The following is a 24,335-nucleotide window of genomic DNA, read 5'->3' on the forward strand; positions in this document are numbered from 1 at the left end:
CACCTACAGCATGATGCTGCCACCACCATGTTTCCTTTACTGCTTTGCTGCCTCTCAGAGCCCTTTACATACTGTTTTGTTAAACTCCAAGCACACTCTCATTTACCTTTTACTCAAAGTGGCTTCAGTCTCAGTGATAGAATACTGCTGAGATGGTTGTCCTACCAACTGTCTGCAGAGAGTTTTATGGACTTCAAAGCTTTAATTTGTCCTGACATGCAGTGTGAAATTCAGGATCCTTTTCACACAGGTGTGTGCCTCTATAAACGATGTCCCATCAACTCAGTTGGACTCCAGTGAAATTCTACTAACATTTCAAGGAAAATTAAAACATTTGCAATAACCTGACCACAATTTGAAGTGCCACAACAACAGGTCTGAATATATTGATAAATGAGATATTTCATTTATTAATTTTTAGTAATTGTCAGAAAAATATTTTAATTTTGTCATTATGGGTTACTGACTGTAGATGGGCAAAAATAATTCTGTCTTTAAAGTGAAATCTACATATCAAAGTGTGCTTAAAAATGAGGAAGTCTTTCTGATGCCACTATATAGCACACAGTTTTCTTAGTCTTAAAATACTACAAAAAATAAAGATCTGGTTGTTCCACTTCAGTAGAATGAACTAATAACTGGTTTAATTTAGAGTCTAATGTCATCTAGGTTCTTTTCCTTACCCCATGTTTTTTCCTCTTTCATTCAACTTCTCTCTACCTCTACCTCGTTCTGACTAGGGTATTGTTTCCTCTTGCTGTCAGCTACAGATAATAATCTAAATTAAAAAAAACATTGATACTGTCCCCCTGAGCTGTCAAAGTCATTTCTGACAGCAGGATAAGTGTCAGTCTCTTCTCCTGTGGGATGCCTGTGGTTACCCTTGACAATTGGAATGCTTCTCATCTGTCAGTGTTTCTCTTCTCAGACATGGGCCAGATTCACTGTCAACCAAACAAATTAATCTCCATTGCCATGGGACTAACATAAACTCTGAGTCAACCAAGATTCTGACTAACCTAGGTCACTCTCACCATTGACTTCACATTAGAGTAACAGTGGAGATTAAAAAAACATCTCTTAAATTTTGGGAAATGGAGACACTTTTGAATCGTCTAAATCCTGGCTAATTTCAGCCCCTTCATCATTCCACTGATGGTTCTAACTGCAGCCATATGGTTGATATTAGGCCACTGAAGTAGGGAAGGGGAAGTGGCATTGCCCGTTGCCCTTTATAAAGCTCCAAAATTCAGTAGGAATTCCACCCTCATCCCCAGACTGTTTCAACTACACAAAAAGTTCAATTCATAGGGTTGACTCTGAGCTGTACGAATGTTCAGTGTGGTGGTGGAATGTAATGGGAATGAAGTAAGTTGTGACCCTTTGTCCTCTTCCTCCCTCACTGCCATTCATCCACCCCCTTCTTTTATTTTTAATTTTTCCATTTTTATTGCTGGGGCGCTGAGTCTTTCAAGTGGACCTCTGGAACAGGGGTCTGCAATGAATGAAGGGACAGCTGTGTGAGAGAAGTGGACATTTGGAATATTCATCATTCTGGTGGTTCACAGCTATGTGAGCTGCTCCCTGCTGCTGTAGGACACCACTGCAATCTTTGTTGTGTTTTAACCCAATAGATGTAGATATTTTTATTTGATTAAAGAATTGTATATGAAGAAGAATATTGCTGCCATCAATGTTGTGTGTGTGTGTGTGTGTGTGTGTGTGTGGGTATATATATGTGTGTGTATATATATATATATATATATATACTTACACTTTTCTGATTTGATGAGGAAAAGTGTGGAGAAGTGTTACATTTTCTGACAGGGTGAGAGCAGAATTTTCAATTTTGTAATATGTAAAGTTTCAGTGTATTTGTGTGTCTGCTTGTAGGCTCTCAGGACTTCTCAGCGCTGAGTATGGAAGAGGTAGTGCCTGCTGTTCAAGAGACATCCATCAAGAGGGTGGTGGTGGGACCTCTGGACATCAGGCTGAATAGTAGTGCTATTCACCGCATCCTCAAGATGATCACATGTGCCATGGACCACGAGTACGAACCCTACTGCAAATCACAGCAAGGTCAGTCATTCTAATATCTGGTCTATCTGAACGAATATTCAGGGAACAACTAATAATTCATTGTGCTCCTATATTTAATTAACTTCTCACTCTTTAACACTGTTTTTAAAGTTCTCATTCACACTGTTCTTCTAAATTCTGTTTTGCCAGTGATCAGAAACTGCAACATTTTGCATTTTACAGTATCCTCATCACATTGTTATTTCCTTGCACAACCCATCTTTCAACACACAGCTGTACATGAAAGTAGTGACCTTTTGGACCACATGAGGGAGGTTAAGCCAAACACCTTTGTTAGTGATCGTCCCTGCACGGCTATTGATGAGCTCATCCCTAGGATGTTGTGAAAGAACATGGAATGTGTGTCTGTGTGTAATATCTGTAGCAATAACTCCCATTTTTGCGAAATGATAACATCCGTAGGTTTCAGTTGTTCCAGCATCTGTGATAGATAATAGATGATGGGGTAATTACTACAGAGCTTTTGACTAAGGCTCGGTAGGTCATTGTGTTCCTTCCTGTTTCTATATGTGTCTGTGCTCTCTGGCAATTTCTGGAAAAGGGTCAGTATAGTTAGACCTCTGGGGGGAGGTGGGGAGTGGATTGAGAAACTAAGCAGATAAAACAGGGGGAACCAAAGTAGCTATTGCACAGTGAGTGATAAAGTAACACATGCCTTATATATATGTTTTCCTACATAATATTCTCTTCTCTGCAACTCATATTTACTACCGTTAGCCTGATACCTTTTCTGAAGTGGTAGATACCTTGTCCTAGGACCGGAGCCAAGTCTGCTTAGTTGGTCCATCCAAGTTCCTGGACATGGTTGTTACTTTTGGTGAATACTGACCTGAGATTTTATTCCATGTTGACTTTGTTGCCTTCATTTTTTTAAAAAAACAAGCTACTGGGAAACAGCCATTGTAATGACTATTGCTTGCAGATGCCAATATTTTTCTAGTCCAAATTTATTTTATGTGGTTTATCAGTTTCTGTATGGATCGGTAAAAAGCTTTTATGGTTTTAATGAAGGGGTAGGAAAAAGGCACCCAATCAAGGGAAGTGGTGTACTTTACAATGAATCTCTTGCTATGTAAGATCACCTTTAGTCCTAAAGTCTAAATGCTGTAGGCCTTTCTCATTATACATCACAGGTCATATACTTGTAGTTAGATTTACTCATGAGAAAATGAGAGGTCATGGCAATATCTTCTGTTCCCTGAAGGAGCATATACTACATACATTACACATACAAAAACTTGTGTAATATTGAATCTTTTGCATTACCCTCTGTCTTTACTGCACTTTAGCAGTATGTTATTGTGGTTATTCCAAAGCTAGCGTGTTTGTTTTTGTTGTGTATATATATCTCTGCAGATATAATAGAAGAGTGTCATGGTCCAGCTACCCCAGAAGAAATTTCAAGTTTGGAGGAATTCATACCAACTCGACTCACTTGTCTCACTCTGCTCCAAGTCTCAGTCACTATGTCCATGGCAGAGTTCAACCTCCTTCACACACTAATGCCTGTCATCATGGGACACAAGGTACTGTATTGGAGACCTGCTTTATACTAAACGATATCTTTTTTTTTTTTGTGAATGTCATTGAATGTCATTGAAGGCTCAGTAATATGTCAATGGTGATTGTACTGCATAAAATTAAAATGTGAAAACTATAAATGCTACTCTATAGAGACAATGATGTGTGCACAAAGCCTGTAAATGTAATGCAAATTCTGCAGGTACTGAAATTGCGGTTTTTATAAACCTAAATGAATTTGTATGTTATCTTCATTTAAAAAATATTGATTGCCAAGATGCTTGTGAAGATCAAATGCCATTAGGTGCTTTCCTCACCCTGAAGGAGGTAAATTTCATAGTTGAAGTTTGTAAATATCTGAATATATTAAATATCTTAAAAAGGACAAGCACCGTTTTGTTCTTTTATGCATTATAAAGCCATTCTTATTCTTATTAATTTGGTTTATATGATTTGTTACTATTTCCTGACTCCAGGTTCATACTAAAAAGACACCATTCAAACATCATTCCAGCCATTATACACGGCATTAAAACCGCACCAAATTTAAAGTCATCACGGAGTGTTAGACTTGAAATCTAAGGGAGACTCGTGTAGATATTTTTGATTTTAGACTACAGCAACAGCATATGTGATACTGTATGTATTCTTACTTTTAATCCTTTTAATATCTTGAATGTTCCAGGCAGCACTTGGACCGGTCAACGTACCAGTGTTTCAGCCAGTGCGCCCCCTACCTTCTGTGCAGTTTCAGGTGGAGAAGGTGAATGTTGAGCACTCTGTGCCCATGTATGCTCCAGAATTGGTCAGCGTGGTCAGCAGTCTCAACCAGCCTTCTGATAACCTGCTACATCACTGCTATGGGCACCTCTACCTCAAGGTAAACAGCTTAATATTTGACTCTGTAGTACAGATTCAGAATAAGAAAACCTCCTTTTCTTATATTCAAAGCTCCTAGCTGTTGAGACAACGGAGTTCTTTTTTTTTTTTTTCATCTTGCATTGCAAGAGTGTTGGGTTTTCAGGTGGTGCTGCCCTGACCTGGTACTAGAGTTGTATTTTTTAAATGGTTTCAAAGCATTTCTGTTGAAAAGTATTCTAGTGTAGTACCACTGGCTGGTCCAGGAGCTTTGCCTTGATGATGGTCATTTCAAAGTTTATGTTAGGGTGAGTCAGGAATCGTTTACTGTCATTTGCCACGCCTTGTCTTTGAGGTTGTAGTGTGTGCTTTAAATGTTTCTGTTAGTCTTGTCATATTTATATAAAATAGGGTATAACAAAATACATTTGTACAGCCTCCATAATAATTATACAGTTGAATCAACACCACTCTTAAATAGTTTCAGCTAAAACATAACATTATCACTATTGTGAAAGGAGAATTTATATTAGACTGCATTAGTTTTAGCTGGGTGTGCATGTAAAAGTAACTCTGTGTCCCCCCCTAATAAGCACAGGCTTGGCTTTGTTTCTTTTTTCTTGTCTTTTTATCTTTCCTTTTCAGTTGACACAAAATGCACATACACTAATTTGAACATCATAGATTCAATGCACTGTAGTCCAAAGTCATCAGGTCAGTTTCGTGGCCACAGTCTTAACTCCACTGTGAGATAACTCTAATGACCCTTTTAATAGCCTTGTTGACCCCTTCTCACCAGGCCCTAAAATATCAGTATGGAGCTTTCTGATAAGCACCAGTCCAACTCAGGTCTACTTCACTGTTTTCACCTAACAAGCTCTTGGGATTTACAGGGATATATGGTACAGCTGTGGCAATAACATGTTCATGTGTTTTGAGTTTGGAATTGTGAATTTCTAAAATTCATTAATGACAGTTTTGCCATCAACTTCAGACTGAAGGGGCCTTATACAAAATATTTTAGTTCTCCAGAGAACGAAGTTTTAAATCACTAACAAGATTTTTATCACCCAAAATTTCATTAGATTATATAATCTAATAAAGATAAAGACAATTCTAATAATTATTATTTATTATTAATTATAAGAATTATTTTAATATAATTTATAATATTATAATATTTTATTGGAAAATTATGGCAGGTTCTATTTTCAATGTGTCGACCATCATGATACAATTTAGAGCATTCTTAACATCAGGTATGAAGTAGTTATTTATACATACTCTTCACATAATATGTTGTTAGACTGTTTTCTTAACATTTAAAGATAGTATACTTGAGAAACAACTGTAATTCTGTATGCATTAGTACCTTTCATGTATTCATGACAAAGCATTTAGAAATAATCATCTGTATTACATTCTTCTGAATGTGCTTTAGCATTTTGTGGTATGTAGAACAAGAATTATTTACTTAGACACTGTTTGACTAATTAATCATTTAAATGTAAGAAAATTTACATCTGATGGCTGAAATGGCATCTTGGCCTTAAGTGTGCCTTTCAGATTTACCTATAAACAAATTGCAAATTCAACTAATCCACCTTTTAGGAAGCCTGGATAACACAGGTGATTGGGTTGCCCAGTCTGGTCTGGTATGGTCTAGATGTTTTTTTTTTTTTTTTTTTAAGGCAGGATGTTTGTTGGACATCATGCTGTTAATCCTTATCACAGGGTCACTGCAGGGTTAACGGTCAGCTGCTTAGTGGCCAAGGATCATTCTGAGCAGTCACCCTATCAGCATCCGTATCTGCCAAAGTACTTGTTCAATCTCTGGATTTTTGCAGTAAGATTTTGACAGGGTTAAGGTCTTTCTGGCCATAGTTCACCCAATTCAGGAAGTGATTTGAAACAGGTATAAGCTAAGGCTTACCTTTATCTGTGTTTTATTGACACTGACTTGGTGTCTGTTTTAGTGGTAGCAGGTAGCCACTGTCTCACTTCTCTATGATTTTAGACACTATTTACAAGAGGTCACAGAAGTAACCAGACCTACCATAATTGGAGACTTGGTCTACTGACATAACTAGTCACTAAATAAATTATCATTTTAGTTTTGTCCAAAGTGGTGGACAGACATTCATATGTAGGAAAAACATTGTCAAGCCTGCCTCCAATGTAAAAATAAGTATTATAAAATATGTTAATGAATAGCGATGTTAGTATCTTGGTGTGATTTTGGCATTATCAATCTGATCTGTATAAAGTTGACTGCTATTAAATGCAAGAAACACAAATGTCTATTTCTTGCTGTTCTTACTCTTATGGTAATCCATAAAGGTAGTCAAAAGTGCTTTTTGTTTGTTTTCAAATATGTGTCTGAATATATGGACGCTCATTTATAGAAACTTCAAAGTTATTCTGAAAACTTTAGAACACTATCTATGTTGTTGTAAACATATTTCTGCTACTGAAAATCCTCACTAATTCACCTTTCAGTGGTCAAATCACTTATTCTCCCCATCACTTATGCCTTGAAAAACAATTATTTTTACATGTGTATTTGTCTCATGTACATAGAACATACATTAGTTTTTACTAACAGTGCTTTGCAGACTGTACGATGCATTTGTTAACAGATGTTTGTGAAGAAGGTTGATACAATTTGTGTTTCTGAGAGAGTCAGGCCCTGTAAGAGCACAGATTCAAGCTGTGACAGCTTGGCTGTAGACAGAAAAGGTAGAATTAGTTTAGAGGCTAATGGGTTGAAAGAACAAGAGTGCTGGTGTTCTCTTTTTCAGAAATCAGTGTCAACTAACATTTTTTCATCCTAAACTAGTAAATAGTTTGAACTACTTAATGCTCAGTGCTCTGGTTTTTCATCATTTCTCATCCAATTTTCTCTCTACCATTTCACTCACTTTCTTTCCAGGTATTTGGGTTCCAGGCAGGCTTAACATGTCAGGACAATACGGGGGCTTTCCTGCCTCTCATCCCCATCATACCTTCCTTTAGCACTGCACTCTATGGGAAACTGATTCAGATGCCTGCATACTGGTGAGTTTGTAGCACTTGAGCTATGGATGGAAATTTGAGTGGGAATGGGGAACAGATAGCATCACCTTTGTGAACTGAAATTCTTAAATTTAAAGCATCAGTAACCATAATATGAATTTTTATGTAAATGGTGATAATGGATAGAGAAACTCTCGACATCTGTAAGGAAAACAATAGTGTGTACTATTTCTTCCCTTGTTAAATCAGAGCTAATTATGAAAACCCAGATGCACATTCAAGGAATGCAAAATGTTGATTTCCCTTTTAATGAAAAGTAGAATTTGTTACTCTGCTGGCACAGATGGATTTGTCTAAACATGATAATTTTTACAATAGTTTTGATCATGGCCAACACACTTATGTAGACACTGCAAATGGAATGTAATCTTGACTCTTTCTGCTGTGTGCTGCTGAAAAGGGACTTCAGTCAGTTGCAGTAACTGAAATGAAGTTTTACGTGTTATGAGCACCTCTGGATAGCATTATTGGTAACAATCATCCATCACTGTTACCCAGTGAAGACATGTACAAAAACCAGGGAGGAAATATACATCAAATCTTTTTTTCAGATTTTGGAAAGGTTTAGGTCTGTACCTGTTGTGTGTATGTGTGTTTTGTATGTTTATATGCATGCTTGAGTGTCTGTATACAGTGTTTGTATGTCTATGTGCCAGGCCCATGTTTGTACTAAATGAAGAGGAACAGGCATTGCATTAGTGAGTATTTAAAATGATAGATGAGCTATTTCAGCATTCATTGGCGACACAGAACAACAGAATCATCGGATAACAACTGCAGAAATTTCAGTTTGAAACGCAAGAAGGAAAATAAGCCAAGGCTAACATGAAAAAATATATCGCTTCAGCATATCCTTCTACTTGTACCAGATAGTTGATGAGTCACAGTGATATCCCCTAGAGAGATGAAGAAAGCTTAGCAGTTGAAGACTGAAAAGTGAAAAGGACAGTAATGAGGCTCCGAGTATAAAGGTGACCCAAATGAAAGAATGGTGGATGTGAAAAGGTAAACCTGTAGTGATAGACAGGAGACTTAAAATGGTGGAGCTACCAAATGCAAATGTATTAAAAGAGAACAAAGAGCAATAGAATGGAGTTGAACTACACAAATAAGCAAGCAGACAGCTATAGACAGAATGAAGAGAAGAGAAAAGGGGGAACAAAGTGGACAAAATGGTGGAGAGGATGAGTAGAGAAGAAGATGGGTGAATGTGACAGTTCAGTAGAGCTGCAAGGAGAGGATAAACAAAACTTTTAAAAAAAATAGATAAAGGGAGGATAGGTGAATAAGAGGGAGGGAAACATTAAATCCATTTCAGAGAACGAATGGTCCTGTGGTAGGGTTACACTAGTCCTGTGTATGTTATGGATATATGGCTTAGCTTTACTTTTTTTCAAAGAAAATGTTGCAACAAACTTTATTTTCAATTGAAACCATGTCCTTGCACACACACCACCTTCCCTTATGATGTTCGGTGCATAACTGTGCCTATGTATATGACTTTGTTGAGGTCATTTGTTTTTAAGTGAGGCCCTGAAAAGAATGAATGAGTAGCTTATGTCCTGTCCTCAATGTGCCCTCAGCATGCTGAAACGCATTTCTAGCACATTTTGGTTGATAGAGCAACAATGACCTAAATATTTCTTTGAAATTCAAATATGTTGGAAAAATGATTCTCTACATCATTCCCTGAGTGTTCAGTAATCATCATCTGGAACCCCTTGATGCCTGCACACTTACCCTATGCCCCCTCTCTCACACCTTGCAAGTGACTTTTAAAGCAGGAAACCTGTATGAATGAGAACTAGCTTGGGAATTGATTTACCCCCATTAGTTTAGATTTAAACATGTCAAGGAGCTCCAGATGGTTTTGACTTTCCTGACTTCTTCTCCAGGCAAACGTTGTATCTGCTGTATAGTGGCTAGCTGGCCACATAAGTAACTACAAGACCTTTATTCATTGTGGTATGTGTATGTGTCTTTAGACAGAACCTGATTCTCTGCTCCCAAAAAGAGATCGCTAGCTGCTTGTTTGATCTCTAGCCCCCCTTTTCTGCCCTGCCTGCCTCAAATAGTGGATTCATATGTCATACAGTTGTTATTTTTCTTTCTGACAATCACTAGATGTTTCTCATCTCCAGAGGGCTTTCCAGATCAATGCCCTCCCGTTGATATTCTTTAGCCTGGACCAGCCCATTAAAATAACACACACCACCTCTTACAGAGTCTCCTTGATGCATTAAGAAAGTACTCTGTTATTCTTTGTTTTAAGCAGGCCTTTGATGGAACACAATATGCACATATTCAGTTAACAGTATGCACCAAGAGACCTGTCTTGCTTGGTGTGATGTAAATAGAGGTTAGACTGCATCATAGCATTGTAATCATAGCTGAACATAGGTGAACACGTAACACCCAGGATAATTCTGTTGCCCTTAGTGTGATTATTTCCACTTTATCACATTTGCCTTATCCCCAGTTTAAGTTGAACTGTTTGTGACAGGGTTGAACCACTTTCAGCATTTTCTTTTTATACACACTTTTTTTTTTTTTTTTTTTTTTTTACTGTTTTTGAATTTACCTAAAGGAGAGTGAATGAACCTAAACATCCAAACCCAAAAGAAAATAAACACAAAACAAAGGCTGCCAAGCAATCAAAAGACAAAAGTTGAGTGCAGCTGTCTCATACAGTGCTAATACAATATTATCATTAAAGAGAAAATGAATAACAGAGCTAGATGTATCTAGGTAGACTCTATGTTGTATAGTAAAAAGAGACAAAGTGTTTATGTATGGAGAGTGATTTGATACTGTGCCAAGAAAGGCCCCCATGTCCTCTCCTATGTATAGAGTGTACCAGAGTTGTGAATGTGGGGTTTTACCATGTGTATAATTGATAACATTTCCTTTAGCCAGAGTTCATAACTGGGTAGTGGTACACCTCCAGGTCAAGAAAAAAAGTTTCTTTGCCATCATTATTCCATGCTGGGCATTCTGTAGATCATGGGACAGTCTCTGCAGCAGATTGCCTGGCTATTTTCAATGCACTTTACTCAGTGTATTTGACAAACATATTTTTCAAGAAGACCACAAAGGTATTGGAGATTACATTATAGTATGTATGACAGAGGATTAGTCAGATAAAGAGTTTGTCTCCTACAGTTCAAAGCTCAGTCCCAGAGTGACACGCTGGGTCACTGGATTAGCCAAAAGATGTACTCCACCAGGTGGTAGCACTTAATTTTACTGTATTGTTGTTTGTTTTGGGACTGCTCCTTGGGGCTGATGTAATTCCAACAACACCTTTGTCCAAGATGCCATTCTGGACAGACACTGAGCTGGGCTGTACAAGTGTTTGATGTTTTAAGAAAATATGAAGCAAAGTAGGAAGCATGAGAGCTCAGTTAAGGGCAGGAGAGAGAGAGTTGAAAGCATGGCCTGAGCAAAAGAGCTGTGTCTAGTTGCTTTGTAAGTCTTCAGTAGGTTTGGTTTGCAACTTCCTGGACTAGCTTTTCCATTACCACCATTGAAGGTAGCTTTATATTTGTCTGCCTTTGTACGCCATATTAAAATAGAATTGTGACTGACAGAAGACAAGGTTACTTGACGAAAGGAAGCACAAAAGGCGATGTCATATGCATATGCCAGTGCATACCCTATGAAAAAAAAATTCTAAAAGTATATTGAGTATACTTTAAATGTTAAATTTCATTATACTTGTGTTAAAATGAAACCACTTAAGTTGCACTTAATACACCGGAAGCTGCACTATAAATCCACTTTACTACATTAAAAACATATTTTTCACATATTATTGGGTACTTACCAAAATAGTACACTACTGTTAAACAATACTTGAAACATTTCTAGTATAAATATATACTGACTTTAAACTTAGTGTATTAATAATACACTTTGAGTCAAAGTAAATGTACTCAAAATATTCTCTGAAACTCATTTTAAGTATGTATGAAATACAATAGATACAATGATATTTGAAATTTGGAAAAAGTACATAAAGTGTATTTTTGAATGTATTTTGGTATTTTTTTCTGAAAATTAGCCCATTAAAGATTGCAACACTTATAACTGCTTTCAACAAATTATGAACTGGCACAACTGTGTAACTTCTAAAGTAGCCTACATGTACTTTTGGTACGTTCAAAACTACACAGTGTTGGGTCAATATCACGATAAATTGCCTATGAAGAGTCCCCATCAAAATCACCCAATCATCATGAACGTATAATAAATAATGAAATTCTGAGGTATTAGTATAAAAGACCAAACACACATCAGGACAATGACAATTGTCTTGAAGTGCATTTTCCTCATTTTATACTATTTTCTTTGACTGGCTGTATGTGATTTTGGCATGTCCCACATGGTGCTCTGCTAACTTCAGTGAATGCAAAAAGCGGTTAAAGCCACAACGTTAAAATACTTTTTATATGTGCTCACTATTCTTCACATATTCATTAATAAAACCAGTAACTTTGATGCTTTATATTTAATTTTCTAATTAACATATTGTTCACGTCCCTAAAATTGCTGTCCATCCCCGTTGTTACGGGGTAATTGCCCCTTTAAGCACGCAGATGATGCAATCAGTGATATCACCAACAGCATTCTGTCTTTCTTCACTGGAGTTTGACTGCTGCACTAATATTTCCTAATTTTCATCATATTGTGTTTGTAGTTGGATGTTGTCAGGCTTAAATGTCAACAATCTCATGGTGAAATATTTAATTTTTGGTGGTTATTGGTATCAGCAAGCCTTTTGATCATATTCAGTATTTGATATTTCATAAACTAAATAAATTGCAAATGTTTCAATGTAATTGAAACGACTGGACTGTAAGGGAATGTTCTAAATTGTCTTTTCAGAGGAATGGTTCTAAGCTGAGATAGCAAGGAGATATCGAGAACGCCGTAATGCTGATCCACACAGAAGAAAAAAAGTACCTTGAGAAAGAGAGGGACAGGTGGCATAAAAACAGAGATGCTGGAAAGAAGAAGGGCATTAATGAGCTCAGTGAGAGAGAGAAGAGGGCAACAGGAAAGAAATGGGAAGCAGCAAAAAGGCGAGCCAGAGCAAACGCCAGGGCTAGTGCTTTTCTACAGTCAGACACCCCCCGTCTCTCTCCTGAAACTCCTGAAAGTGAGCCTAGGACTGGGACCTCCAGGTTAGAACATGTAAATTTAGCTGAAGGATTAAAACTCTAAATGTTTTTGAAAGACTATCATCAGCTGTTACCTGTTAGTTACCCCGCCCCTTTTTCTGCAGATTGCTGAACACATACCCAAATTAAGCTAGCTGTTGTCTTTACATTTTAAGCGTTATATTGATGACCTTGGTGTCGTTTAAAGGAAAAGCTTTCCAGTTTATTATTTTGCGCTGTAAAATATGAAATCTGACTCCCCTTCTCCCCCTAGCTTCGCCCGCTGCGTACCCAGTGTTGTCAAGGAAACTTACTGTAGCGGTGGGGCTTTTTAAATCCCCCTTTCCTCTCGTCGGCCATACAGTGTGATACATTGTTGGAAAGGGCTTTTCACTGGCTAAAATATACGTCAGTCATTGACAAACAATGCGACTGGCTGATTCTACTTTAATTAGAAGTTGTCCTCCTCCTGGTGGGATTTGCTCTGTGGTGATTCCTGTTTATATATATATATCCTGTAAAACGTAACAAGCACGTTTGATTGAGGTCTGATATGATTCACAGAAGCTTGCTATGTCAATCTTTATTGAATAAATGATGAAGTCAACCATAAAACGAACCGGATTACAACTTTTCATGAGGACGATGATGGTTTTATGGATTTACTCAGGGATAATACGCAATATGCAATGTTTTAGTACATGTACGAAGTAACACGACAGTAAAGGTAAGAACTAGCGTTTTTCCAATATTTGTACTCTTGTTAAACATTAAGAAACTGTAGTCGCTGTGATAATTCAATCCTAAATTGCTTTATACCACTTGAATCGTGAGACTTTCTGCTTTCATATGATATATAGTTTGTCGGACTTTTTTCAAATTTGTCCTACGATCTTTGGCAATACTTCTGGAAATACAATTTTGGTCCCAGGCCTGGGACCAGGATGTTAATTCTTTCTAAAATTATAGAAATCTCTAAAATCTTATTAGAAATCCTAACAAATATGTTGTGTTGTAGGCAAAAGCGTCAAGGGGGAAAGCATTCGACAGAGGTTTGAGAGGAAAATGAACAAACAGAAAAATTGCAGGCACAGCTGGCAAAAGAGAAAGCTAAAACAGAGAAATTTAAGAAGAGGTGCCACAGGGCCAAGAAAGAAAGTGCATCCAAATCACTATGTGCAAAACAGTGCATTGCTTGGTCAACACAAAGTGTATACACTCATCAAAAGAGCTCTACTTTTTCATATATCTGTATTTTCAGATATTAGACAAAAATGCAAAAACAAAGAAAAGCACTTGATTGCAAAAGTGGTCAATGGACAAATTGTAAAGAAATACAAGCTCCAGAAGCATGTTCAAGATGTTTTTGGCTACTCTAAGATGTCCAAGTATCCTATGGATTTTACCTACTGTGGCAGAAAGTGTGTCAGTGGAACTGAGATGATAAGGAGATGATGTCAGTCGGATGACAACTAGCCGCAAACAGTCACACAACATAAGAAAAACATGCAAAAGAGGTTGCTTACTGATACAATGAAGAACTTGCACAGGAAGTTTCTCTTGGAACACGTCGATACGTCATACACCTCCTTTTACTGTCTCCTACTTTTTACTTGCAATTTATGGTGAATGCCTTGCAAAGTCATGGGTTGCTGTCTTCAAGAAATATTCAAGAACTGTCTGAAGTAACCATGTGTGACCCCAACTCCAAGGCCTGTGCTTATGGTGATTGCATGGAAAACCCCTAGGGAAGGCAACAAAAGGATGACAAAATATCAACAATCAGTAAAAACGAAAGTGACAAGAGTGGAGGATGAGCTACACACGCAATTCCAGGAGAGGCTTTACAATTTAAGGCGCCATATTTTCTACATTAAGTGGCAGTACAGGGAGCTCAGGAGGGACCTGAAACAGAATGAGTGCTTCCTGCATGTGGATTTCAAGGAAAAAATCCTGTGCACACAGGATTGCTTTACACTGAAGGTGAACAGGTGCTACACTCTTTGCTCCATATCACCCTCCAGAAGACATGACCCTGTGCCCATCTGGGTCCACCTTGATCCGGTTTTGAAGGTATTGTGACAAAGGCACCCTCAAATAGCATTCTGCTTTTTTTTTTTTTTTTAGTGACAGGCCAGTAACGCAGTATTAACAGAAAAGAAAAATCAACTGAGCCCATCAAGTACAGCTTCAAGGAAATAACCTGGAATTTATTTGAAGCTAAGCATGGGAAGAGGGCACCAGATGGTGTAGGTGGGGCCATGAAGAGAAGAGCAGACCTTATTGGGGATCATGGAGGAGACATCCTTAATGCCCAGAGCTTGTATGATGAACTGAAAAGTTCAAAAGTTCTGGCCAGGTCCCCGGGAGGACAACAGTGGGCAAATACTTTGACTAATGCCACAACCACAAACTCAGCCCAAGAGCTTTCTACAGATTGAGCTGTCTAACAGCCTATTGTCTACTTAATAGAATGAATATGAAGTTAAATGGAAAATCTTTGCTCTTTTTTTTTTTTTTGCATACTTGAGTATGACTATACTCCTATGACCATATTTTTGGTTTTGGTTAAGAGATATTTAAAAATATCTACTTTAGTCAGACCAAAGACACAAGCCTCTCACAGGTGGATGTGAGGGACCTTTGCTGGGGATAGTGCACTGCCTTGACATAGTCTTCCTGCCATCCTTGACTTATACTTGTCATTTGATAATGTGTGTGTGAGACCTTGGATATATCCAATTAGTTTGAAATATCTCTGTTTACTCAGTTTTTAGGCAAAATTAAATTTTAAGAAAGTATAATTGCTCCAGAGCAATTGCGGACACTGACCTTGTGGTTACCAGTGCTGCATTTTTTGAAAAAAATAAAATAAAACCCAAAGTCAAACCACTGGCTATATATATTTTCAGGTTGGAGTAGTCTAGGTTTGCTGGAGCAGGCTTTCCTACGAACTACTCTGGTAACGTCCCTTCATCTTAGTGATGATATTTTAATCTCTTAGTTATAATCACCTCAGATGTCATCTCTATGTGACAATGTGGCAATGAACATTAGAGATCAAAAGAGGAAACATAAACACTCAACAGAAATGTATCATTTTGAATAATAATAATAAATTAGATTCTCTACCTGTGGCATTGTGTCCAGGCATCACTGTGGTTAATATGTAACTTCAAGTGAGTGTTCGCTATTGTTGAACTGTAAGCTTAGGTCTACTTGATCACTGTCACTAGAACAGGTTGGGGTTGAATTTCTAAAATAGGTACAACAGTGCAATAAAGTTTCTTTTTAACAATAAACATCAGCAACTCCTGATTGTCCTAAGAGCTGTATGCCTTAAAGGGTCACTTTTTTTTTTGACTTTACCTATTGCTTTTTCTTTCCACTCTTAATTTTTTCCACTTATGAGTATATGTTGTTGACTTATGACAAGTACATTGAGAGCCATTGTACTATTCAAAATACATCTCAATATTGTGATAGTGACTACTCTAGTATTTTAGAAACAGTTCTAATGTTAATTTACGGTTTGGATAGTATACAAAGGTTAATATAATATATTGATTCATTTTAACTTAATACAGTGCTATGAACTAACCAAACAGTCATTTGGTTAGCCATAATCCTCAGAAATTAACTTTCACTTCTAGTGAATTAACGTCCAGCTGAGATGCATCAGGCTGTACTTATCCCTAATGAAAGGCAATGTATGGGGCCACTCACTTCACAGGGAGCCTCAATTGGTCTGGCTGTTAAACCTGTTATCCCAAATTAAATCAGTGCTTGCAAAAAAAAAAAAAAAAGGGAAGGAGGTGGCAGTAGGGAGGAGATGTTAGCAGTGCCACCTGCATCGATCTCCCCAAATCCCAACCTCACGCTCTCACATGAACACACCAGAACTCACACCATATAATATTCCTTATACAGGGCCACCTGACAGCAGCAACATATGGAGGCAGGCCAAGACTGGGGCCCACCAACCAACCAACCAACCAGCAGCAGCCCAGTGTGGTTTGTTGCTTTGCAGACCATATTTCAGTCCCACACCAGCTTTTATGTGGCATTTTTAGCAGCCCCTGTTCCACACTCTGCTTTTTCAGAGGGGATAATTTCTTAAATCATGTGGCATTACAGGTGCATGTTATATAGCCACAGAAACTTGCAAATGTTTTTGAATAGAAAAGAATGTTGGTTTTTCCCTTGATATCTAATTATTGGTCTTACTCCATTACTTTGTCAATGGTTGGTTTTTAGCACTACCTGTAGGATTTTATGTGAAGTTGAGAAGTCCATTAGTGTGTCTGGACCAGTAGTCTAGACTCTTGTGATTTATGAATGCTGCTTTAGGCATCTGAGGCATGAGGCTTCTGGTGAGATTGTAATGCCTCATTACTCCTGTTCATAGTTAGTCATAGCAAAAATACTCCTGGTCTATGTCTTTAAGCACAGCCAAAAAACAGGAGGACAGATGCTTTCTGTGTCCTTCGGTAGTGAGCCACAGAGATCTAAGTCAAATTTACCAAATGTACATGAACAGCATTCACTCAATTACTGCAGCTGTTACATTTGTCTACCAGCCATTTTGGCAGGAAACATCATTAACAAATTGAATTGGAATAATGATTCTGGCTGGTGAAAACTGATTTGGGAGTGGTTGTTGAATGGAAAATGTTCTCTTCTGTGAGTATACTGTACATGTATGACATTTAACAGAGATCTTGTGAATGATGTCACCCACACAGCTTCTGCATCAGCTGTTATGTACTTCAACAAAACTGTGATTGGTGTTGATTTTATAATGACGTAATCACTTGTATTAATCATCAAGGTCTTATCTGAGAGGTCTGTGTAAGCAGGGTTAAAGTTACTGAGAGCTGTTATAGTGAAAGAACACTGATTGACCTTAAATCATCATGTGGTTACTGTGGTCATGCTCAGCTTTGAGTTGTGGTTCGGAGGCCATAAGTACAGCAAGAAATTCATTCTGTTGAACAAGGTCCCTTCCCTTTTCTTGAAGAAACATGGGAATGTTTTCAGAAAGAAAATGTTTTCACATGATGAAGCTGAATGGATTATGGCACACATTACAGCTAGTAGGATTTATGTATTAACAGGTGTGTATTAAAATCTTGGATTGGCATATGATGTAATATTGTTCCACTTTTCCCTCTAGAGCACAGGTGTGCAAGGGATTGTGAACTGCAAGGTAAAACATATTTTGTATGGACCAGTCTATAAAGTATTTTGCCAACTTTGTGGTAATTTTTTATTTTTTTTCTCCTCTGCATCTGGTGTCAGTCTTATTTAGTTTTATGACTGACCAAGATCAATGGACATATTGAGGAGCGTCAGGTTAAGGAAATGGCATCAGTGAATGCGAAGCTTGTTCTCTCTGTGACTGACGTTTTAGTTTCGATAGAAAGTAGAAGCCATGCCACTGTAGGCTTGCCCTTATGAGTGCAACTGAAATTTGGTATCTTAAATCTGCATAGCTTTAAACTCAGCACTGAATTGTATATTTAAAGCTGTGATGTTTCCAAGAGCCGGTATTTTGCAATACAAGAATGTGTTTTGTTTATCTGTACCATTAGATTAAGTAGTTTTGGGAGTATTGGACAAAGTCAGGAGTGAATGCAAGAGAAACTGTAGATGTTTTCAGTTGACTGAAAGACTTTATTAACGCCTGAATTAGTCATCTGAGGAACTGAAGCTTGAGGGAGGGGGAAAACAGTGGGAAACAGGGAAGGGTAGGTGGATTATCAGCTCTGCATGGATTATCATCTACTATGATGTACATTCCACTGTCCTTTCTCCATCACCCCTCAGTACTGCTCCATTACTTCCTAGTAACAATACCATCCAATTTTCACTGCTTAAGGAAAAATCTACTGTTGCTACTGAGGCAAAGGAAACATTGGTGTCACCACAGAAAAAATGAATCTATGCTGTATTTAACCAGGAAACCTGGGAAAAAGAAAAGCTCACTTCAGTTCATTTTCTTATTTTCAATGTCCATTGGCGTAAAGTGCAAAGAACTTGGGATGATAATAAGTTAAGATAATAACTTTATTCATTTTCCAAAGGGAAATTCAGGCACTGAAGACAACCGGATCAAAATAATGGTCAGCCAGTGCTTCTGTAGAGTGCAGAGATAGTTGTTATGAAAACAGGGCATATAAATGCCTGTAGCAAAATCTGAAATTAAATGTGACCTTAGGTCTGTAGTCCCTGGACAGACGTCTCCTGTATCTGTTTGTCCTTATAAGGAACCGCATGTCCTCCACAGCTGGCTGTGTTGGGCACGGGCAGGAAGCTACATGCACACACATACACAGGCCTCTTGATGTGTTTTCCTTTAACGCCTGATGAACCACGTCATTGCCATTTTCTCGCCTTGCGGTCTGCAGCTGTCTGCACAACTTGATTAAAACATTTCTTTTAGTAATCCCTGTGTAATGAAACCCTCTCATGAGAATGGATCTGTGTGTGTGTGAGTTTGTGCCCATGTGTGTGTCAGGGCTACTCCAGATGGGAAGAAGAGGAGGGCCCTGTGTGTGCGTGTGTGTGTTTTCTCTGTGAAGACTTTGGGCTGTTCAGACGTGATGATTGAGAAATGCACACATGGAACACCTTTGACCCTGGGGACTCACAAAACTGAGCTGTGGCCACAAATACAGTCACTGTCTCCTCTTAATACAGAGGACCCAGCTCCACCACAAAGACTTTACAGTTTGGTTAAGTTAGACCACAGTCATTACAGATTATAGGTGTGAAATGCTGTAAAGAATGAAGTAATATACAGCAAGAAAGCTGCAATGGGAAGTACAGATAATACAGTACATGAAGGGATAAAAAATGATGAGCTAGAGTGTGTAATGTGATCCTGGTTGGAATATATTGGCTCAATAAAAAATGACTGCCGATTGCTGTTTCTTGCTCTTACAGAACAAGAAATACACAGTCAGTTGTGTATCATGTGTTCATCTTCACATATACTAAATTTACTATAATTTAAACCTAATTTTAGTAAATCTCCCTTTGTGACTACTTTTGTTCTATAACTGCTCAAGTGGCCTTTTCAGATTCCAGATCCTGGAGACAAGTCATAATGATTGTTGTGAGTCATTTATACCTGCTGCTGGGGAAAAAAAAAAAGCCTTTGAAAAATGTTGTATATCAGAGGCTCAGCTGCAGCTCCAGTTACATTTCCCATCGAGCCAATGACACAGACCATGCACAGTCAATGAAACAAATGACTTAAATGAATATTATGAGAAACTGAAAAAACATAATAAATCAGATAGAGGTGTGTTTTTCACTTTCATTTTTCAAGTTCTTTTATTATTTTTTTTTCTTTGGATTTTCTTTAATGCATTTTTTTTTTCTTCCTTTAACCAGGTTGACATCTAGGTGGTAAAATGACAAGTTTTCCCAACCCCCAAGTTATTGTTCAGCGTGAAGTACTCGGATGATTTATAATGTTGATTTGGAGGCTTTGCAAGGCGCTGTAGTGAGTCTTTTGTAGTAAGATAAAAGAGGAGGCTTGAGAGCAGCCCATATTTCACTCTGGTTATTTTCAAGAGAGGTCAGTGACCTTGGCTTGGACAGATGGGAAATTCTGCAGTACTTCAAAATCGGTCTGTACTGTAAGGGGGAAAAAGACTAAAGGTACAAGCTGTCAGTTTTCTCTTTCCTTCATTGTTAGACCAATTTCCTCTAAAAAGATCTGAAATTGGGAAAACAAAAGCAGTAGAGGATTTTGTTAACCTCGTGAATTAGGGAATTTTTGTATTATTTACTTTAGCTAGGGTGTGACAGTGAATGATTTGTAGAAACAGATAACTTATCACTTGTCCCAAGACAGTGGCTGTCTATTGTATCTATCAGACAAATATGTCAGTCCATAATGAATTGCACTGGCGTTAATGTGGACTTTGTAAATAGACAAAGATAAGAGAAAGTAGTGCATTGTGAAGATAGTGAAAATTGATTGACCATCTTGTTGACTTTGTGTTTCTTCTACTACCTTCGGTCTGGTTAACCTTATCTTTTGGCTAGTAAAAATGACTTGTAACAGTTTATTGGAGTTACAGGTTATGGTTACAGTTTCCTATTTAGCTCCCATTACAGACAAAATCCACCTGTGTCAGGGAATGTCTTTCTCTGTGATCCATTGATGGACCAGACACTTTGCCCCATTTTTTCTGCTGATCCCTGTTGTCTGTTTGACTGTATTTTGGAAAGAGTGAGTGAACAGATTTTTGGTGGTCTACGGGATGCGAGTAATAACCAAAATTAACATTCTGGAAAAAGTGTGCAATATCCAAACGTGTATTTTGGGATACTGCGTAAACCATTAGGACCAGCTGTTATTGCTCTAATTCCTTCAATCACAGCAAGATGCTGATCTTAAAAAAAAAAAATAAAAATAATAATTTGCTGACCAAATTTGGCCTTGCAGTGCAGGCGTTATAGTTTGCTTTATGCTCACTTTCTCATTAATGTTTTCTGACAGAAGAGCTGCACTAATGCCAGCACACCCAGATTTCAACATATTCCTGGACATAAGGGCAAGACACACTAACCCAACTACACACACACACACACACACACACACACACACACACTAAACCAGCCTTCTTTAATTAGCCTACATTTATTTTTGTCTGTTAAGGTACACCATCAACAACCTACCAGTTCTGCAGTTTCTCAGTTTGTACGGGAACCTTTCCAAAGGGCTGTTTTAATGAGACTTCCCATGTTTGGTTTTATTTTACCTGCAGAATAACGTATGACCTGCACATTTTTTTTTTTTGTTTGTTTTTTTTTTTTTTTCATGAGTTGATTATATTTTTCTTCTTTTTTTCTTTTTACTAATTTTTTGCCCATTATATATGTAACATATATCCAGTCACTATTGTAGATATGTAGCACAGTTCCCATTCCACACATGCACATGCAGTCTGGAATGGGAGTAGTATTGGAGGCTAGTTTTTATATTCATTCCAGTTGAGGGTTGTTAGGTCAGCATGCTTCTTATTAGCTGCAGGCCTCTTTAATGCTCCTGGTCATGCGTGTAAAGGTGTGCATACATGTGTGGTTTTGTGACCACATATATGTTGGTATGCAAGTACACTGTATGTACATATTTGGAAACAGTCATTTATTGGTGATTGCTCGGGTATGTGTGTTTCTTGCCCCACATGCTTGTGTGTGTGTGCACATTTAAGTGCTTGTGTGTGGCTTCTGTACAACAGCAATCAGAGCGTGTTAGCTACAGACCCAGCTGTGTTTGTCTAAATTTAGAAGTGACCACAGCCAGGCCAGCCCAGGAAACTGATTAGCCTGAGAACCGATGTATCTCAACTAGTATGATGTAAAAAGATCATTCTTATTTAGAATATCTTTACACCTACACTGTCTGCATCTAAGTATTTTTAATATAAAAATATACATACGATATATACATTAAATTACCTTAAATGGAAAATTTGGCTTAAGTAGTGAGGCTGTACCTTATGATAGTAGTGGCATAACACACACACACCACATTTAGAAGTAACAGAAAATATTTTGTGAGGGTTCTCTGTTAAGTCTATTCACATAAGATTTCACTCATATTTAATAAAACGACTAAAAATAATTTGCTGTCTCTGCTTTTCGTCCACATTTGAGCCTGTACAAAGAGGAAACAGAAAAAGTAAAGAGCACCACAGCTGGTATGGCACTCGTGACTCTTGACTCAAGACCTCTGCACAACGTTCTTGTTTTGCCAGACTTTGTCAGGGACGCTGGACAAAAAAAGACTTTGTGCCAGCCTGTCAGCCAACTTGCAGAATCCTTGGCTAAGTAACTGGCTAACAGGTCTGTCTTAAGTCCCGGTGTAGCTCTGTGTCACTCAGTCATGGCACCAACAGGGGATGGATCAGGAAATGAGGCCTAATGTTGTTGACATGCACCAGAGGAAAGCATATTTCACTGGCTGGAATTGAAACACCTAACTTATTAGTAGCTCTTGACTAATTTTGACTTCCCCTTTACATATTCCTGTCAGCCTCTGCTTTTTAATAAGGAACTTATTGACTTTAAGGTGACTTGTGAGGTTCAGAAAAAGCCTGTTCACTTAAGTTTAAGCCAAGGACCTGATTTCTTAAGTTATGAGTCAGGATCCACATTTGGTTATGGGCCCAGTCTGGTGGGTCTCCGCTTTCTAAGAGCACAGGTATGCTTTAATCTGTTTTGCTTTTTGTTGACTCTTTTAGGATATATGTTTTAGTTTAGTGATTGGTTGCTGCTGCTGATGCTGCAGGTATTTGTTCTGCTATTTTTACTTCTTGGATACTTTTATTTCCATCCAGGCCTGTGGTTACCGTGAAGGAACTGTCTGCCAGAAAGCTGTTTACCATGTTGCAGCAAGAAACACTGACTGTGCCAGCTACTTAATGAAATCCGACGAGTGTCTGGCTGTCTTCACATACAACATTCCCAAAACACCCTAATGAGAGTTTCTGCTTCTCATTTAGCTCCAAGATTCAAGTTGCTGTTCACAAAGAATGGGGCATAATATAATAAAAACAGGTGCATAATTAAAGTTTTAGGCGGCCACATGCACATGACAGCTCTCCTGAAATGCTATAAACACTCAAATAAGCCAACAAACTTTCATCCCTTGCCAGTCCTCCCATTGAAGTGGCTTTGCAGGCACATTTGCTCTGCATGTGGGGACATTGTTGCTGTTGGGACCCCTTCACTTTCTTTTGTTCAGCAACAGTGTCTAACTACATGTACACACATGAGCATGCACACATTTGAACACACAAAGAAATGGCAGTATGGCATACAGCAGTAGTCACTTTTAAAAGGAGAGAACCATGACATTGCATGAGATACCATGGTGCCAAAAGCACAGCATGTTGCCAGGGATTTTAGAATGTGTCAAGATATGCTCATTGGCCTTGTGAGGTTCAGAGTTCCTCTCTCTCTCTCTCTCTCTCGCTGCCTTACAAACACATGCCTTATCCAGTACTCTTACATCTCTATCAAATTCTCTCTTGCTCTCTGTCTCATAGTAATGGCCCCAGAGACAGCGGGTGGTTAAGAACTCTGGGGCTGCCTGTGTGCTAACAGCTTATGTCACCCTGCCTAACCACCCAGGAGCAGAAGAAAGGTAAAGACCAAGAGACACACAGAGAAGGAGAGGGAGGGAAGCAGAGGAGTTAAATGATTGCAGAGCTGCTGAGCAGAGAAGAGAGACGCTGTGACATATCCCACACTCTGAACTGGGAGCAGACCAAAATGGATGTGTGATTAAATGAACTGTGATGCTCGTTCTTGACACGCCGCAGCCATCCCTGGAGTTAGTCACGGTTCTATTTTCATCAAGAGCTCTGTTCAGAGGCAGGGACTCTTCCATTATGAGCATATGTGTGCCCCCCCCCCCCCCCTTCACCGCCAGTACTCAAAAACACAACCCAAGAACTTCTCGAGCTCTTAGAACAGAAGAGAGGAAAACAGGAGTGGGAAGAAATAGGCTTGTTTTGCACTGTTTAGTTCAGGCTCCCTGGGTGTTTTTCCAGTGAATGGTGTTTCCTGGGGAAGCAGGGGAAGAGGGAAAGA

The 24,335-nt window shown here is 38.4% G+C and overlaps 1 protein-coding gene across 4 annotated transcripts in view; it reads left to right on the forward strand.

Moving 5' to 3' along the window:
- vps13b (vacuolar protein sorting 13 homolog B) overlaps positions 1-24,335 on the forward strand; it is a 293,943-nt gene that overhangs the window by 40,926 nt on the left and 228,682 nt on the right. For all 4 annotated transcript variants that reach the window (XM_026293824.1, XM_026293825.1, XM_026293822.1 and 1 more), the window contains exons 13-16: positions 1,894-2,079; positions 3,457-3,626; positions 4,307-4,501; positions 7,412-7,536. In XM_026293824.1, the coding sequence (XP_026149609.1) occupies positions 1,894-2,079; positions 3,457-3,626; positions 4,307-4,501; positions 7,412-7,536 (676 nt within the window). The remainder of the gene's footprint in view (positions 1-1,893; positions 2,080-3,456; positions 3,627-4,306; positions 4,502-7,411; positions 7,537-24,335) is intronic.

Source organism: Mastacembelus armatus, chromosome 16 (genome assembly GCF_900324485.2).
Source record: "Mastacembelus armatus chromosome 16, fMasArm1.2, whole genome shotgun sequence".
NCBI lineage: Eukaryota > Metazoa > Chordata > Actinopteri > Synbranchiformes > Mastacembelidae > Mastacembelus > Mastacembelus armatus.